At 41.1% G+C, this 18,925-nt stretch overlaps 1 protein-coding gene and 1 long non-coding RNA gene across 2 annotated transcripts in view; one reads left to right on the top strand and one right to left on the bottom strand.

The window, feature by feature from the left end:
• Positions 1-18,551, bottom strand: part of LOC127455799 (serine protease HTRA3-like) — a 30,633-nt gene extending 12,082 nt beyond the window's left edge. The window contains exon 1 of the mRNA XM_051723939.1: positions 17,849-18,551. Within this exon, the coding sequence (XP_051579899.1) occupies positions 17,849-18,263 (415 nt within the window). The 5' untranslated portion in view covers positions 18,264-18,551. The remainder of the gene's footprint in view (positions 1-17,848) is intronic.
• Positions 1,831-7,661, top strand: LOC127455806 (uncharacterized). The gene is made up of 3 exons (XR_007899746.1): positions 1,831-1,990; positions 3,131-3,228; positions 6,740-7,661. It is a non-coding gene; the product is annotated as an uncharacterized LOC127455806 (long non-coding RNA).
• Positions 18,552-18,925: the final 374 nt, after the last annotated feature.

The following is an 18,925-nucleotide window of genomic DNA, read 5'->3' as shown; positions in this document are numbered from 1 at the left end:
CCTTGCATTTTCACTGTCAGTCCTTCCGATGCAGCATTCCCTTAGAAATCAATGCATTCACAGCATTCTCTGATGCAGTGTTAATGCTAGTGTGTAGGTGCCCTAATGCTAATCCATGCTGTATGCATCCCGGCATCAGCGAAGCACCACCCCTCATCTGTCAATCAACTGCTGCGCTAAAATGACTTTAAGGTTTGCCTTTTACGAGCGGCTTTAAAAGGAAATAACCGTCTTATCTACAAGGATCTTCTTTAGTCTGATATCAACACAGATGACAAGCATGAATGCCTGAAGCTCCTTTAATGCAGGTAATCCACTAAAATAATGGATAATTCTGCTTGACATTTTGCATTTGTGCTCATGTGATCGGATCACCCGAGACGCATCATAATACCATGTGGAAACAGGGTCTATGTTGCTAAAAAAAACAAAAAACAAAAAAGTAATCCACTACAAATAACTAAATGACTAGATTACTTTTTCAATGAAGTAATCAGTAATCACATTACTAATTACTTTACATTAGTTACTTTCTAAAACACTTGTCACAAACATTATTTTTGTCTTTCTTAACGAATTCATTGTTGCACACACTTCAGCTGTCATAGAAATGCAAACAGACGTACATATGAACAGAATCCTTCACATTTTAATTGTATTACACATAAATCATATTTTTTTTAGACATATGTGACCCAATTATGTACTTCCAATTAATTACTTTCATTGAAAGTCAGTAACCGTAATCTGATTACAAGAATTAAAAATGTAATGTATTACACTCCTTTTGCACAGTATTACAGTAGCTAATTACTTTGTAATCCAATTACACCCAACACTGAATCTGACCAGTATTGTATTTTATTTGTAACTGATGGCAATGGCATGGAATGATGATAGCTGTAGAAAAGTCTTTTTAAACACAGGAAATGTTCCTCTATAAACAGTAGGTGGTTTTTATCCTTGTGCACATTTGAGTTTTGTTGAGTGTACAGTATGTGTGAATGTGCATAAAGGAGAGAGAAAGAGACAGATAGGAAAGGACAGCGTTCAGTGTGTAAATTTATAGTAATTAGGGATTATTATTTCCTGCAAACATTTGGGTGTTTTTTCCTTTAGCTGACTGCTGCTTCCTGTGACCGTGTTGGCACACAAATACACACACTCCCTTCATTCCTTTATGTCCACATCCTGATTGTCCGACTAACCTAGAATTTAAAGATGAACAAGGATTTAAGACCATCTGAAACTTGCCGAAGTTCCTCTGCTAAACTAAAGCACTGAGCATAGTGTACACAGTATTATGCCATTTTTTTGAAGTGGGCATTCTTTGTAGTAGTCTTGCAAGACGCAGACAGCCCCTTCTCATTTATTGAGCCAAACACAGCTCCATAGATTGCAGAGAATCAACCTGCAGTATGAATGGCTTACTAATAGATGTCTCTGCACATTAAGCTGGAATAGGCGAAAATATTTTAACATCGGAACAACAGCTAACTGAAGCAAATAATTTATATTTACAGTATATTCCAAAGCATTGTGTGCACAGCATCCACTGAAGCTCTGCTATAGCTAGTAATTTTGAAGCTGTGAGAGACCAGAGGAAGTATGAGATAAATCACACTCAACTGTTAATCATTAATCAAATGAAGCAGCCCATGTAAAAGCACATTCCAATATGGCTGCATCACGGAGTCTTGACCTATCAGATTTCATGACTGCCAAATAAGTCAATTTCCAATTGCAGTGTGCGCAAGTTCATTTTGACCATTACAGATCATGCTAAGAAATGCCACTTAACCCAAAGTCAGCCAGGCATAAACCAAAATGTAATGTCTAAATACTGTATGCTGTTAATAGTTTCCTCATTCATTTTTCCAGTCTGGAACAGTGAGCAAACCAGACATCATAGGAGCAGCTGATCACACAATCTGGTGGAAAGCTGTTGAGCTGCATCTGTTTCTATAGCACTGGTTTACTTCATATTGAGGTTAGTGGCCTAAATTGTATAGAATTAATCACTGTAATATATGTGACTTTTAATGCTATAATGACTTGCTGCTCTCCAAACAGGCATAGGCTTGTCTGTGGGTTCTTTTGCTTAGTTTTGCTACCTGCCCCACACCAGTGTGGGCAGTGGCATTGCAGGAGCCAACAGTAAATTATGGGTGGATGATTGCTACCAGCTTGGTTCCTTTAAACCTGGTTTTGTTGAATTATTTTTATGTGTGGTAAAACTATCAAGCACAGAGTTTCAGGAAAAGTCCTTGCCCATCTCTTTTGCAATTACCCCCAGTGAATATTTGACCTTAAAATCTGACCAGGTAATTTCTTACACATCATTTCTCTCCATCAGAAGCCGTTTAGCCCAGTTCTAGGTCCCAGATAACATGTCTCCAGAGAGGTAGTGCTCCTATTTCCAAAATATGCATCCTCCCTCTTCCTGTCAATCCTCCATATATATATATATATATATATATATATATATATATTTGCAACATATTACAAGAATCATATACAATATTATTTTTTGACACATTACAGAGGGAACAAACAAGAAATAAGAAAAAAAAAGCAAACAAAAAATAAATAAATAAAAATGGAGAATAAGGGAGAAAGAGAGAGAGAGAGAGAAAAAAATAATTCACATCCTCTTAATAAGTCTAACAAACCATTATGCCTGAATGTAGTAGTTATAGTCTTATTATGTCCTGTATGCGAAGTTCATATTTGGTTGAATGATCTGATATACAAAGAAAGTGCTGAAAGAGATTACGAAGAGAGAAAGGAAGATAAATATATAAATAGATTTATTAATTATTCTAAATTTATATATAAAAAATATTTTAATCATTATTATTACTACCATCATCATCATCATCATCTTACTATTTGGATAAAGGAAAAAGAATAATACAGAGGGAGTTGGTGGGGGAACAAATGTAAAAGTGCAAGTAATATTAAGAAGAAGAATATGTCACGTGTGTTGCAGAGAGGAGGACTCAAACGCAGAGTGAAAAAACAAATTGTGGAGGGGGACGTGGTCATGTGTCTGTCAGTGGGGAGAGAGTTAGCAGTAAGAGCCATCACCAGGTGATTATTGACTCTAAACACCTGTGTCTCATTTCAGTGATGGTGGAGACGGGCTTTGAAAGGCCGGCGGAACGCCAGACTGGGAGAGAGAGTTCGAGTCACACACATGCACAACCCCAGCTGGAGCTAAATGCTGTAAAGCTGCTTATGTTGAATCTCTGAGTTTATGTTGACTGTTTTCACTGAAGCTGATGAGTGTGAACTAAAGTTCTTGTTGAAAGACAAAAGTGTGAGTGAAATCCTGAGAATAGAAGTACACTCACGTGGACTGCAACACTGACTCCCACGTACTTCTTTCCACCTCGATACTAAGATATTTACACAAATATACTTTATTAATAAAATAATCTAAATCCCATGAGGGGGAAATCAACAAAAACTTCCCTGTAGGGGAAACAGGAATCCATACTGGGGCAGAGGGAAACAGGACTGACCGGACCAGGAACCATGTTGAGGAACAGGATCGACAGGACACTAGAAAACACATACAGGACCGACTAGAGAACGAGACGAACTGGCACTGGACAGCACACATGAGGAGACTAAAATAGGGATAGAAATCAAGCGGGTTAATAAAGGGCAGGTGTTACTAATGAAACAATAATGAGCAAACAAGGAGGCGGGTGTGACATAAGACAGAGAAGCATGCGGCGATACAGAAACAATAACAGTTCTCACAAGAAGACAAAACATCCGATTGGCATAAGCGCACATTGCCAAGACAATAAGGCGATATACACTAATGCCAATCGACAAACAAGACGAGAGAAGGCGGACGTGGACATGAGAGACAGACACAAAGATCGACATAGATTATTGACGCGAGTGCATGCAGCCAAGATGACACGTCAATAACAGACAGACAAGGCGTATGAATGTCCAGGTCCCGACACAGACCGGAACCGAACTATCAAAAAATAAATAAATATTAAAAATAAAAATAATCATTTAATTTAAAATAAGGATGATTATTGAAATATAGAAATATGATGATGATAATAATAACTGTCAGAAAGCGTGAGTCAGAGACCCAATAGCAGAGGAACAGTTCAAAGGATTTATTTATAACAATAAACGTCAATTTAAACTCGTGCTGGCGAAAACTGGCACCGGCTGCAGCTATAAGGAATGTTCCACTGGCGATTCGTGGGCGTCGAGGACAGGCGTACAGCAAGCTGGAAGGAAACCACACTCCCGACACACAGGCAGAGACAGGCAACCAATAGATACATGAGACAGCACCAACTAGACACAGAGAGCAAGGTTAGTTGCTTGACAGCACACACATTAGCATAAGCTACACTACATTCAACATTGAACTACATAAACGTTAAACCACACTGAATGATCCAGCGCTGGACATGACGCACGAGGGTGTTTAAATAAGCAGGAAACAAACAAGGGGCAGGTGCTTCTCACAGCTAAAAGTTGTCATGATCAGCGTTCCCATGGAAACAATCAGGCTTCCCATGGAAATGCTGATTCCACATGCCAGCGGCACTTGAAACACATGAGGGCAAAATGTAAACACGCTTTGACTAAAACAAACTCACTTGTGTGGGAGTTCGGCCACACACACACCCGACACCTTACCGAAGTGACCGAACCTCAGCACAAACATGAAGACAGCTTGTGACCCGGGCGCGTGGCGCAGAGCGAGAGCAACGCACAGACGCGGACATGAGAATGATGATGCCACGGTCCTCGTCAAACAAAAACTCAACCTGACAAGGTGACAGGACCATGACATCACTGGAGGGAGCACGGTGGTAACACACACACGGCAGTAACCAACAACTGGACCCGTGAGCCCGCACAAAACACATACACGAAACACAAGACAGACGGGATGATGATACCATGGTCCACGTCAGACAAAACCCAACCTGACAAGGTGACAGGACCGTGACATCATTGAAGAGCGCACAGCTGTAACTCGCACATGGCGGAAACTCACGCACGGCGCTCACAAACAACCAGACCCATGCGCTCACACAAAGAAGGTACACGAAACACAAGACAGGATGATAATGCCACGGTCCCATCAGACAGAAACCCAACCTGACGTGGTGACATGATCGTGACAGTACCCCCTCCCCAAAGGGATGCCTCCTGGCATCCCAACAGGAACATCAAACAAAAGAGAAAAAAAAAACAAGACAAACACATGAACACTTAACAAAGAACAGCAAACACAACAGAAAGGGAGGGATGGGAAGGAAACAAGGGAGGGAGTTTAAGGAAAGGGGCAGGGTCTGGCGGCCTGGGAGGAGGCCTCAGGGTGAAGGCAGGGTCTGGCAGCCTGGAAGGAGGCCTCAGGGCAGAGGCAGGGTGTGGCTGCCTGGGTGGAGGCCTCAGGGCAGAGGTGACACAGGACTGGGCGGCGGCCCCTGGACAGGGGGCAGTGAACCGGGTGGCAGCCGCTGGACAGGGTTCAGGGGGGAGTGGCTCAGGGGGTGGAGCAGTGGATGGCTCAGGTATGGGTGCTGATCGCAGCAGGGGAACAGCCTTTGTGGCCGTGGACACTGGCCGCAATGGGGGAATGGCCTCCTTAGCTGTGAGCACTGACAGCTGCAACTGGGGAGTGGCCTCCGTGGCCATGGGCACCGACAGAGGCTGGGGAATGGCCTCCATGGCCGTGAGCACTGGTAGTGACAGGGGAACAGCCTCAGTGGCTGTGAAGACCGACATGGACTGGGGAACAGCCTCCGTGGCTGTGAGGACAGGCAGTGACAGGGGAGCAGCCTCTGTGGTTGTGAGCACAGGCAATGACAGGGAACATCCTTTGGGACTGTGAGCACAGGCAGTGACTGGGGAACAGCTTCCTCGGCCCTGAGCACAGGCAGTGACAGGGGAATGACCTCCATGTTTGTGGGCACTGGCAGTGTCAGGGGAACAGCCCTCATTGCTGTGAACACAGGCAGTGACAGGGGAATGACCTTCGTGATCGTGGAAGGAGAACAGCCTTTGTGGCTGTGAACGCTGGCAGCAACTGGGGAAAGCCTCCATGGCCAGGAGCCTCCGTAACTTGTGCACGGCGGTCACTAACAACCAGACCCGTGCGCTCACACAAAGAAGGTACACAAAACACGAGACAAGACAATAATGCCACAGTCCCATCAGACAGAAACACAACCTGACAAGGTGACAGGACCGTGACAAATAACTACAATGACAACAACAATAAATAGTAATGATAATAATAAAGAATCATAGAAAAATAAGTATGAGGTAAAGAGATTGATTATTGAAAAAAAGGTTAGAATCGTAGATTAAATAATATGACAAAATACAGGACAACTTAGTAAAAGAACAAAATGGAAAATGGTTGCATTAATGGGGCAGAATAATAGGTAATAATATAATATACTGCATAATAATAAATATCATATAATGTAATGTAATGTAATATAAAATACAACATTATAGTATTGTGCTATATCATTTCCAATATTCAATATATATACATATACAGTATATATATATATATATATATATATATATATATATATATATATATATATATATATATATATATATATATGAAGGAGAATGTTGTCTCTCTCTCTCTCTCTCTCTCTCCCTCGTTCTCCCTCCCTCTCGTGCTCTCTCCTTCTCTCGCTTCCCCACCCTCTCCTTCCCCTAGAGCAGTGCCTGAGTACTGGAGACGTGGAAAACCATCCGGCGCTGGGTCAACTGGAAGGACCGCGGTTCCTCTCCAGAGTTGGAGGGGAGTAAGCACAAGCTGAATAGGTCCCCAGCCTGAATCGGGCGATGGGGGAGTGTGGCAGGCCAGGCGGGGCAGAGCGAGGATGGAGAGGAGCAAGGCCGAGATATACACCTGGGGCGAATGATCTCGTCCAGCTGTGAGTGATGATGCGTAGTAGGCGGGGGATAAAGCCAGGAGCAGAGCTGCAGTCGGGAGAGAGACACCGAGAGAGAGAGACACGTTGAAACTGTTTGTGTTTATGTCGCTATGTTTTCAGTTTGATGTGGTGTCTGATTAAAGTTCGTTGAATGTGCATCCGGCTCCAGCTTCCACCTTTCCGTCTTTCACAATGCTTAATTGAATCAGTAAGGAAGGGTAGGTCAAATAATGACATTTTTTTACATTCAGCCTGTTCTAATTGTAACCATTGGTTGTAGAGATGATTGCCATTTATCCATTTGCAAAGATTCTCTCATTGTGCTGCTTAGTAGTTATAATGAAAATTAGGTGCCCCTAATCCTCCCATGTCCTTCCTTTTTTAAAGTGTGTTTAGAATTTTTCTAGGGTTCTTATTTTTTCAATAAAATGATTTATTTATGTAATGTGCCAAACCATTTTTTAGTGGGTTCATTCAGAATCATTGTGAACAGGTAGTTTAATTTTGGTAATATTAACATTTTTACTGTAGTGATTTGTCCTATGAGAAAGTATTGTTTTTAGTAATGGAGTAAAATTGAAATTAAATAAATCCAATAGGTGGGGGAGATGTGTATTCCTCGATAGGTGATATTGCCTATGCTAAATGGAGTGTTCTGTAGTCCTATGTCCTGAGGTTTTTTATTTGTTGATAAAATTGTAGATTTAGTCCAATTTATAGTGTAATCTGATGTTTTAAAGTAATCATTAATAAGTTTGATGACTTCTATAAGTGATCTTTCTGGGTTTTGTAAATACAGTAAATTGTCATCTGCATACAACGAGATTTTATGGTTAGTCTTATTCAATGAAAATCTGGTGATATTATTATTATGTCTTATAGCTGCTGCTAATAGGGCCCTGCAAATTCTGCAAACAGCATTCTCACATAAGTGTTCCTTTTTTCCAGGTGGGAGAGAGCAGTGTGACATGGTTAGTATATAAGCACCATATTACTGTAGTAAAACCATGGTTAATTGCATTAAAACTATAGCTTCCCCCAAAAAACATGGTTACTACCATACAGTGCATCTTCAAGTTCAGCTTCAACCCTGCAAAAATCTGAATGATGGGGTGCATTCCATTCAGAAGTGATGATCATCCCAACGCTCTATTTCCTTCAAAGACTTTACCCTCCATTGTGAGAGCTTTGAAGGGCTGAAAAGTGTGGGGCTCAAATATAGTGTCATTTGGTCATTTTTTTGAATGACCCTACAGCTTGGCTGATATTATCATTCTTCCATCAAAAAGCCCTGCAAAGGCATCATTTAAGACTTTTCAAAGTATCCAAAAATCTCCTTTATTTTTGTGTTATTTTGTGGTTTACAGAGATTCATTATATTGAATAAGCGGAGTGTGTTATTTGATGAGTGACGTCCTTTAATAAAGACTGTTTGGTCCGGATGAATGAGATATGGGATGACGGATTCTAGACGTGTGGATAAAGCTTTACTTATTATTTTCATGTCTGTGTTAATGAGAGATAGCGGCCTATAACTTGTGCATAATGATGGGTCTTTGTTTGGTTTAAGTAAAACAGAGATTAATGCAGTGTTCATGTGCTGTGGAATAAATAAGTTGTTTTTATTTCTGCTGTCATGTTTAAGAAGAGGGGTGAAATTGTTGACCAATTGTTTGAAATAACATTTTACTGCTGATCTTGAACCAGTTCTATATTTCCTTGTAATGATAAAAGACAGGGTGTTGGTAATGAGGTCTGGTCCAAGATCAGATACAAAAGGGCAAACTCCACAGAAAACTGCACAGGAAATCATGCTTGGTCTAAGGAGCACAGAGCAGCTCTGTTTCCTAACTTACATCTCTGTGGATGAGAAATCTGCAGCTTCCATTTTCATGTCAAGTGTGAGGTCACAGTTCAATTCTTCGAAATACCCATTGTGAGCCATCCAATTATCAGTGGAGTTATACTATGTGATGGTGGCTGGGGGAACTCAATGGTGTTATTTTCTGAATGAAGAAGTAATGATTAGGGAAACTAAACAGTGGACTCATTCATGGCGTTGTTACTGGGAGTTAACTGCATGCACTTCAGTGAAGTCCCTAAAGTGTATGTGTGTGTGCAAAGGGTTGGTAATTAGTATGGGGCCAGTATTTACTACATGCTTTAAAAGGTGTAGCCTATGACATTCTGTGAGCTTATCAACAGATTTTAATCTAATATCAAATGTCCCAACCTCCAATCGCAAGCAAAAATTTACCATTGTAAGGTTTAAGCTTTAAAGTTTAAACCAATTTTTAATAATTCAAATTTGAATCAATTTCCAGGGGCGAGATTACGATTTCTGAGGCCCCAGGCAAAGGCACAAATGGGGGCCCCCTTTCACCGTCTGATCGGGGGTTATGGCCTTTGCCAAGTATTTACAATGATTAATGAAATGAAAATCTAGGTAAAGATTATTAAGGCATGTTTTCCTACAATTTGTTTTTTTTTTTTACTAAATGAACACAAATAAGAATGGTATTTATTTTACAATTTAATAAATATAATTTATATGCACCAATACAACAATACAGTAATATAAAGCAATATTTACCTGTACATATATTTTTACAAAACATTTTTTGTGAATGAACAGGGTGTGTAAAAACTACATCTTCACTCATTTATATTTTGTTAAATATAAATATTAAATATTGTCAAGTTTATAATTATAATATGAAAGTGAATAATTATTGTTATTTTGAGGATTTGTTTTATACAATAGTAATATATTACAAATTTACTTTTAGTACTTGGTGTAAATAGCACCTCCCACACAGCGCAGCTTTTTGCACTCCAATATTCTGGTGGAAACATACAATTTGAAGACAAACTGTGCCCCTAGTGTCGCTGCAGTGTAACGACATTTTGGATGTGCCTTTTTTGTGCGGACAACCCGAGTTCGATTCCGCATTTTGTCCCACTTTTTCCCATCCTGTTCCTGTCTCCACTCTTAATATTTCCTTTAATACTTCTTGAGTGAATATAAAGGTTGATTTACTTGCAGTGATTTGGTCACGTTGAAGGTCGGGGAGTTGAGAGAATGGTTTGATCTGGGTAAAATTAACCATGGTTTTACTGTAGTAATACAGTGCATCCGGAAAGTATTCACAGTGCTTTACTTTTTCCACATTTTGTTATGTTACAGCCTTATTCCAAAATTGATTAAATTCATTATTTTCCTCAAAATTCTACAAACAATACCCCATAATGACAACGTGAAAGAAGTTTGTTTGAAATCTTTGCAAATTTATTAAAAATAAAAAACGAAAAAACATCACATGTACATAAGTATTCACAGCCTTTGCTCAATACTTTGTTGAAGCACCTTTGGCACCAATTACAGCCTCAAGTCTTTTTGAGTATGATGCTACAAGCATGGCACACCTATTTTTGGGCAGTTTCTCCCATTCTTCTTTGCAAGACCTCTCAAGCTCCATCAGGTTGGATGGGGAGCGTCGGTGCACAGCCATTTTCAGATCTCTCCAGAGATGTTCAATTGGGTTCAAGTCTGGGCTCTGGCTGGGCCACTCAAGGACATTCACAAAATTGTCCCAGAGCCACTCCTTTGTTATCTTGACTGTGTGCTTAGGGTCGTTGTCCTGTTGGAAGATGAACCTTTGCCCCAGTCTGAGGTCCACAGCGCTCTGGGGCAGGTTTTCATCAAGGATGTCTCTGTACATTGCTGCATTCATCTTTCCTTCGATCCTGATTAGTCTCCCAGTTCCTGCCGCTGAAAAACATCCCTACAGCATGATGCTGCCACCACCATGCTTCACTGTAGGGATGGTATTGGCCAGGTGATGAGCAGTGCCTGGTTTCCTCCAGACATGACGCTTGCCATTCAGGCCAAAGAGACCAGAGAATTTTGTTTCTCATGGAGAGTCCTTCAGGTGCCTTTTGGCAAACTCCAGGCAGGTTGTCATGTGCCTTTTACTGAGGAGTGGCTTCCATCTGGCCACTCTACCATACAGGCCTGATTGGTGGAGTGCTGCAGAGATGGTTGTTCTTCTGGAAGGTTTTCCTCTCTCCACAGAGAAATGCTGGAGCTCTGTCAGAGTGACCATCGGGTTCTTGGTCACCTCCCTGACTAAGGCCCTTCTCCCCCGATCGCTCAGTTTGGCCGGGCGGCTAGCCCTAGAAAGAGTCCTGGTGGTTCCAAACTTCTTCCATTTATGGATGATGGAGGCCACTGTGCTCATTGGGACCTTCAATGCTGCAGAAATTTTTCTGTACCCTTCCCCAGATCTGTACCTCGATACAATCCTGTCTCGGAGGTCTACAGACAATTCCTTGGACTTCATGGCTTTGTTTGTGCTCTGACATGCACTGTTAACAGTGGGACCTTATATAGACAGGTGTGTTCCTTTCCAAATCATGTACAATCAACTGAATTTACCACAGGTGGACTCCAATCAAGTTGTAGAAACATCTCAAGGATGATCAGTGGAAACAGGATGCACCGGAGCTCAATTTTGAGTGTCATAGCAAAGGCTGTAAATACTTATGTACATGTGATTTTTTCCCCCGTTTTTTATTTTTAATAAATTTGCAAAGATTTCAAACAAACTTCTTTCACGTTGTCATTATGGGGTATTGTTTGTAGAATTTTGAGGAAAATAATGAATTTAATCCATTTTGGAATAAGGCTGTAACATAACAAAATGTGGAAAAAGTGAAGCGCTGTGAATACTTTCCGGATGCACTGTATGGTAGTAACCATGTTTTTTGGGGGAAGCTATAGTTTTAATGCAATTAACCATGGTTTTACTACAGTAATATGGTGCTTATATACTAACCATGTCACACTGCTCTCTCCCACCTGGAAAAAAGGAACACTTATGTGAGAATGCTGTTTGTAGACTACAGCTCAGCATTCAACACCATAGTGCCCTCCAAGCTTTATGTGAAACTCCGGGCTCTGGGCTTAAACAGCTCACTGTGCAGCTGGATCCTGAACTTCCTGTCAAGCAGACGCCAGGTGGTTAGAATGGGCAGCAACGTCTCCTCATCACTGACCCTCAACACTGGAGCCCTGCAGGGCTGTGTTCTCATCCCACTCCTGTACTCCCTGTACACACATGACTGTGTAGCAACAAACAGCTCCAATGCCATCATTAAGTTTGCTGATGATACGACGGTGGTAGGTCTGATCACTGACAATGATGAAACTGCCTACAGAGAGGAGATGCTCACTCTGACACGCTGGTGTCAGGAGCACAACCTCTCCCTCAACGTCAGCAAGACAAAAGAGCTTGTGGTGGACTTCAGGAGAAAAGACAGAGAACACAGTCCCATCACCATCAATGGAGCACCAGTGGAGAGAGTCAGCAGCTTCAAGTTCCTCAGTGTCCACATCACTGAGGAACTCACATGGTCCATCCACACTGAAGCCATTGTGAAGAAGGCTCATCAGCACCTCTTCTTTCTGAGATGCCTGAGGAAGTTTGGAATGAACCTCCACATCCTCACAAGGTTCTACACCAGCACTGTAGAGAGCATCCTGACTGGCTGCATCACTGCCTGGTACGGCAATAGCACCGCCCACAACTGCAAAGCCCTGCAAAGTGTGGTGCGAACTGCCAGACACATCATTGGGGGTGAGCTTCCCTCCCTCCAGGACATATATATCAGGCGGTGTGTGAAAAAAGCTTGGAGGATCATCAGAGACTCCAGCCACCCAAGCCATGGACTGCTCTCACTGCTACCATCAGGCAGGCGGTATCGCAGCATCAGGACCTGCCCCAGCCGACTTCATGACAGGAAACTGCAATGGGTCTAGAGAGAGAGGCAGCACAGAGCAGATGTAATCTCTGATTAGTCTCTCAAAGCATTTGCTGATGATGGGGGTCAGAGCAACAGGACGCCAGACAGAGCAAGTGATTTTTGATTGCTTTGGAACAGGCACAATGGTGGATGTTTTAAAGCATGTGGGGACTACAGACAAAGAGAGGGAAAGGTTGAGAATGTCCGTAAAAACACCAGCCAGCTGGTTCACGCACGCTCTGATGACGCGGCCCGGAATGCCGTCTGGGCCCCCGGCTTTGCGGATATTCAGCCGTCAGAAGGATCGGGTTACATCCGCTACAGAGACGGAGAGTGTACTAACCTCTGTAGCTTCAGCCGCGAGAGCTCTCTCCGCGAGGGTGGTGTTATTTCCCTCAAAACGAGCATAAAAAGTATTTAGCTCATCTGGGAGAGAGGCAGCGGTGTTCATGGCAGAGTTTTTTATTCCCTTTAAAGTCCGTGATGATGTTAATTCCCTGTCACATGCTTCCAGAGTTGGTGGTGTTAAACTGTCCTTCAATCTTGTTCCTGTACTGGCGTTTTGCTGTTTCTGTTTTTCGGAGGGCATAACTGGCTTGTTTATGCTCCTCCGCATTCCCGGAATTAAAAGCGGAGGTCCGCACATTAAGTGCCGCGCGAACATCGCTATTTATCCATGGCTTCTGGTTCGGATAGATCCGTTTTGTTCTGGTCGGAATGACGTCCTCTACGCACTTTCTGATGAAACACATTACGCTATCAACGTAAAGCTCGATGTCGTCATCAGAGGTGGACCGGAACATCTCCCAGTCCGTGTGATCAAAACAGTCCTGTAGCGTAGAGTCTGATTGGTCCGACCAGCACTGGATCGTTCTGAGGGTGGGTGCTTCCTGTTTCAGTTTCTGCCTGTAAGTGGGCAGAAGCAGAATGGAAGAGTGGTCCGATTTGCCAAATGGTGGGTGGGGGAGGGATCTGTAGCCATCCCGGAAGGGAGAGTAGCAATGGTCCAAAACCCGGTCCCCTCGTGTGTTGAAACTAATGTGCTGGTGGTATTTTGGTGCGACTGATTTGAAACTGGCTTTATTAAAGTCCCCGGTCACAATGAACGCGGCCTCAGGGTGCGCAGTTTCCTGCTCACTTATACTCCCATACAGTTCCTTGAGTGCCCGGTCTGTGTCGGCTTGTGGCGGGATGTACACAGCAGTGATAATGACCGCTGTGAATTCCCTCGGTAGCCAGAATGGTCGACACAGAAGCATCAGAAATTCCAGATCAGGAGAGCAGAAAGACTTGATAGAATGTACGTTCCTCTGATCACACCAGGATTTGTTGATCATAAAACATACACCAACACCTCTGCTTTTACCTGAGAGGTCTTTCGTTCTGTCCGCTCGGTGCACAGAGAACCCCACGGGTTCAATGGCTGAGTCTGGAATCTCCGCAGACATCCAAGTTTCCGTAAGGCAGATAATGCAGCAGTCCCTCGTCTCTTGTTGGAAAGAGATCCGCGCTTTCAGCTTGCAGAGCTTGTTATCCAGAGACTGAACATTTGCCAGTAGAATACTGGGTAGCGGGGGTCGATTTGCGTGGCGTCTTACTCTGATGAGAACGCCGGCTCTGTTTCCCCTTTTCCTCCTGCGTTTCCGCGTCCGGGCTGCCCAGACAAAGGTATCTGAAGTCCGGTTTATGGTGTGAAATTGCTGAACCAATGTCCAAGGTCAATCAGACTTCTGAACTCTTGATCTCTCACGATCAATATACATCAGCACTGCACTTTATTAATCTTATTATCTCACACTGGACTGTCTTAAATTATATTCTCTCTTAACAACACACTGGCAACTGACTATCAACCGACAGCCTGAATGTCAATACAGTACAATACAACCTACTGTATATTTTATATATACTATTTTTATTGTATAATGTGTATTCTATATTGTGTGTATGTGTATTCTATGTTGTGTGTATTGTATACTGTACAATATTATATATTGTGTGTATTGTATATTGTATATTGTATATTATTATTTGTATATTGTGTTGTGTGTAATTATGTGTATATTAGCATCTATATGTGTATATAAGCATCTTCTTTGCACTAAGTGCAAATAGTATCTAACACTATTTGCACTTAGTGTAAAGAAGATGCTTTTTGTTGCTTTTTACACTTAGTGCACTAATGCTGCCTTCATGTGCTATTGGAATTATCCTACTTCCAACTTCTAAAGTGGTAATTACGAGTATGTTGCGTTCAAGTGCTTTGTTGTCGGAAAGAACAGAAAACATGGACAACGCCAGGTTCAGTCATATTATTTTTTGAGGAACTTTTATTTTGACACCAGTCACACCATAATACATATAACTAAGTTATCTTGCTGACGATAATGGAATTTTGGTCAAATACAAGTTAAAATGTACAACATGCATCAAATGGTTGCTGATTTTCATAAATTTATATTTGACTGAAACGGCAAATGCTAATAATTAGCTGTAGAAACCGTACTTTCCTACGCCATGTTGAAAGTATATGTCTCCTCCCAGCTCGGAAACTCAGGTATCAAAATTATCTCTGAGTTTCCCAGTCTTGAGGGGTTGTTCATGTGCAACTTCCGAGTGGGAAACTTGTATTAACTATAATTCCAATAGCACGTGAAGGCAGCATTACCGCAAATAGCCTCTGCCAATATACTGTATTACTGTCATTTTTACTTCACATTCATCAGGAGCTTTTATTTTGGTGGAGCACTGGAAGTGCAACGGAGTGTCAACTGTGTGTAGCTGACAGTTTACAACCATGTTCCTCGTTACAAAATCAGTGATAAGTGTCACCTCCTCTATTTATGTGGTACACAGGGGCAGATTATGACTAGCAAGGGCCCCAGGGCCAATTTTATTTTAAAGTTGAGACCTAAGCAATCTATTTTCATTGATTTAAGTCTCTTTTAATACCTGTTCTGTTATGTACAGTCAGATTAATTCAAAGACACAGCATGAATGTGGTAAAGAAACCACTCAACTGAAACAGGTTGGCTGAACAGTCATTGTTCTTAAAGAGACAGTACTATTTTAACATTTGTTATACATCATGTAAACTAAATGTATAACAATGTAAATACTACAAATTATGCATACAAATGCATATATTTAAAGGGGCCACAATAAATTATGACATATTTAACTTCAAACACTTTAAATATTGATGAATTTAACAAATAGAGTAGGCTCCTACAGTATCTATGCAAGGGTTTGGTGAAATTTGGCAAAGGGTTCAGGTAGTTCTGGCTCGCGCTGCAATATCTTTTCAACTCATCTGAATGATGGGGTGCGTTCCATTCAGAAGTGATGATCATCCCTACACCCTATTTCCTTCAAAGACTTTACCCTCCATTGTGAGAGCTTTGAAGGTCTGAAAAGTGTGGGGCTCAAAAATAGTGGTCATTTGGAAAATAAATATGAACGACTCTACAGCTTGGCTACCATTATCATTCTTTCATCAAAAAGCCCTGCAAAGGCATCATTTAAGACTTGTCAAAGTGTCCAAAAATCTCCTAGACTACATTACATTGATAGAATATTTATGAGTCTGTTTTGGAATGTTCGTGATTTCAGACTTTAGCTGTCAAAACTTACACACAAGTCCTTTAATCTGCTTTAAGATGCTCTCTTCTTTCTTGCTTTCTTGCTTTCTTTCTTACTGTAAAACTTGTCAAAACAAATTGAACTTCAAGCATTTAAAACTATTTTAGACCTTCAGACAAGGTTTTGTCAGACCAACATTATAGTTTGTCTCGACAAACTTTACGTATCTAGATTAATCAGTACTTTTGAACCACACAAAGTAAAATTTAATATTTTCTTTTTCACAATTTTTCTTTTTTTTTTTTTTGTAATGTAGGGCAAACATGCAGTTATAGCAATGAATAGTATCATAAACTTTTTTGTTCTACAGCCCTTTTGTACAAAGAATAAAGCTTAACGATATAAAGCCTATCATATTATATAAGTCAGAAAATCATATTTTTTTTTTACTTTTTTCTATAAAATAATGTCATTTTTAGCACATGTTGCTTGAATTCAATAAATACTAATGAAATATCAGTAACTTGAAATATCAGTAACAATATAAATGTTATTGTTAATTTTACTTTATCCAAATCAGTAAAGATTTCACATAAAAAAAGATGAGTGCATCAAAACATGAAGGTAGCTATTTTGGAAATGATGTTACTTCTACTTCCAGAAGAGCATGGAAACTTTCACCAGAAGACATCTCATACACACCGTAATGATGTAGAGGCTTTAGAAAGTCATGTATCAAATATAATACGTGTGGCGTTATAAGGTTAAAGAGTAGCTCAGAAAATTTAATTAGAAACAGGAAGGCAATAGGGTCCTATAAGAGGTCATAGTCACAGGGACCCGTTGAGGGGGCCTTGTATAAGCTCTGGTGCCCATATATTTACTGTAAGCATATATAAACTTTTGTTTTCAAGGTTGATTTGTTTTCTCATGTTTAGCCTATGGAGCAAATACATGCTTTTTTCCTATTTTCTGTTTGCTGTATTATAGAGCACTGCAGGCCAATTGAATAAATGATGCAGCTAAAATTGTGTGGGTGTGCTGGTATGAATGTCAGAGTGTGTTTTGTATGTGTGTATTGAGAAATGTGTGTGTGTGTAAAAAACAACAGTGGCATTATGTAAACAACCTGGCATTTAAAGGATTAAAATCCTGAAAATGAATGAATATTTGGTAGTTATGATCAGGACTGATGTTGGTTAAAAAAATTAACTCATTGAAAGTGGAAAATAATACTAATATATCATATTATTATGTCAGTTTTTGACGCGGACATTTTTGTCCTCTAAGGACCTCTGGGTAACTTTTTTAAATTGACGCACATGGGTTAAAATTTGTTTTGCTGGTGTAACCTAAAGTATTGGTTGATTCAGTGATATTAAATGACATTTTTGACCTGAATAAAACCAGTTAATTTAGATGTTACCACATGACGCACATTATTAGCGTTAAATATATTTTTCACTGTCTTTCACTTGATATTTGATAAACAACTCACTTACCTTGATTGCTTTTACAGGGTCCTTTATGCACGTTAGTGACTCCGGGCAGACCCTGTTGCAGAGCTTTCCTGCTTATGGCTTTCAGCTGGCAGATGTTACCATATGTGTTTCCATCACTACCGCACACTTTACTACTGTATCTGCATTGACACACGCCTTTAGACAGTCTCTTTCCAGAAGGGTGCTTGCACTCTAGTCCGTCTCCGCAGGGCAGATCGTCCTTTCTGCCGCAGGGCTCCCCCTCTCCCTGCGCGCACACCAAACAGCAGTTACAGCGGTCAGGAACATACCCGCTCGGACAGCTCGGGCTCGGACACGTACTCACATCACAGCGCTCCGGACACTTGGCTTTAGGATCCGCGACGACAGCCTTGATGTAAATCAAAGCTACTGAAACAAACACAATGACCTGCATTTTTGTTTTTATATGAAGGAGGTAGTAAAAACAAATTAATTTTCAGGGCTCTGGATAGTCAGTGTCCTTTGGAGATCACCATTACGCAGAAGATTCCTATGCAGAAGTGACTTTCAGATGAGATGTGCGGTTTCCTCTGAAGCTCCAGTGGAAAATAAACTGTAAAGAGGTCCAAGGAAGAGAAATATTTCTTATCCAACCAATCCGATCTCTTGATACGCGCAGATGACCCTGATTTCACATTTGTGTGTCGAGCCTCTCTCTGTCTGGGGCTGTTATATCTGCATCTACCGGCCATCTGAACATCATCAAGTGAACTCTGTTCACTCCAGAGGAGGCGGGGAAATTCCTCTATAGAAATCACTGAAAGTGTTTATCTCAACTTTCTCTCTTTAGTTGGTCCCTTGATTGTCACACCTAACTAATTAATAAACTCATAATTTACTCACTCTCATGCCATCCCAGATGTGTATAACTTTCTTTCTACTGCTGAACACAAACGAAGATGATTAGAAGAGTATCTCAGTTTTGTAAGTCCATGCAATGCAAATTAATGGTGGCCAGAACTTTGAAGCTCCAAAAAGCAAATAAAGGCAGCATAAAAGTAATCCAAAAGACTCCAGTGGATTAATTAATGTCTTCTGAAGTGATATAATAGGTGT

Source organism: Myxocyprinus asiaticus, chromosome 2 (assembly GCF_019703515.2).
Source record: "Myxocyprinus asiaticus isolate MX2 ecotype Aquarium Trade chromosome 2, UBuf_Myxa_2, whole genome shotgun sequence".
Lineage (NCBI taxonomy): Eukaryota > Metazoa > Chordata > Actinopteri > Cypriniformes > Catostomidae > Myxocyprinus > Myxocyprinus asiaticus.
Note: the sequence above shows the minus strand (reverse complement) of the source record. Positions and strands in the feature narration are given on the sequence as shown.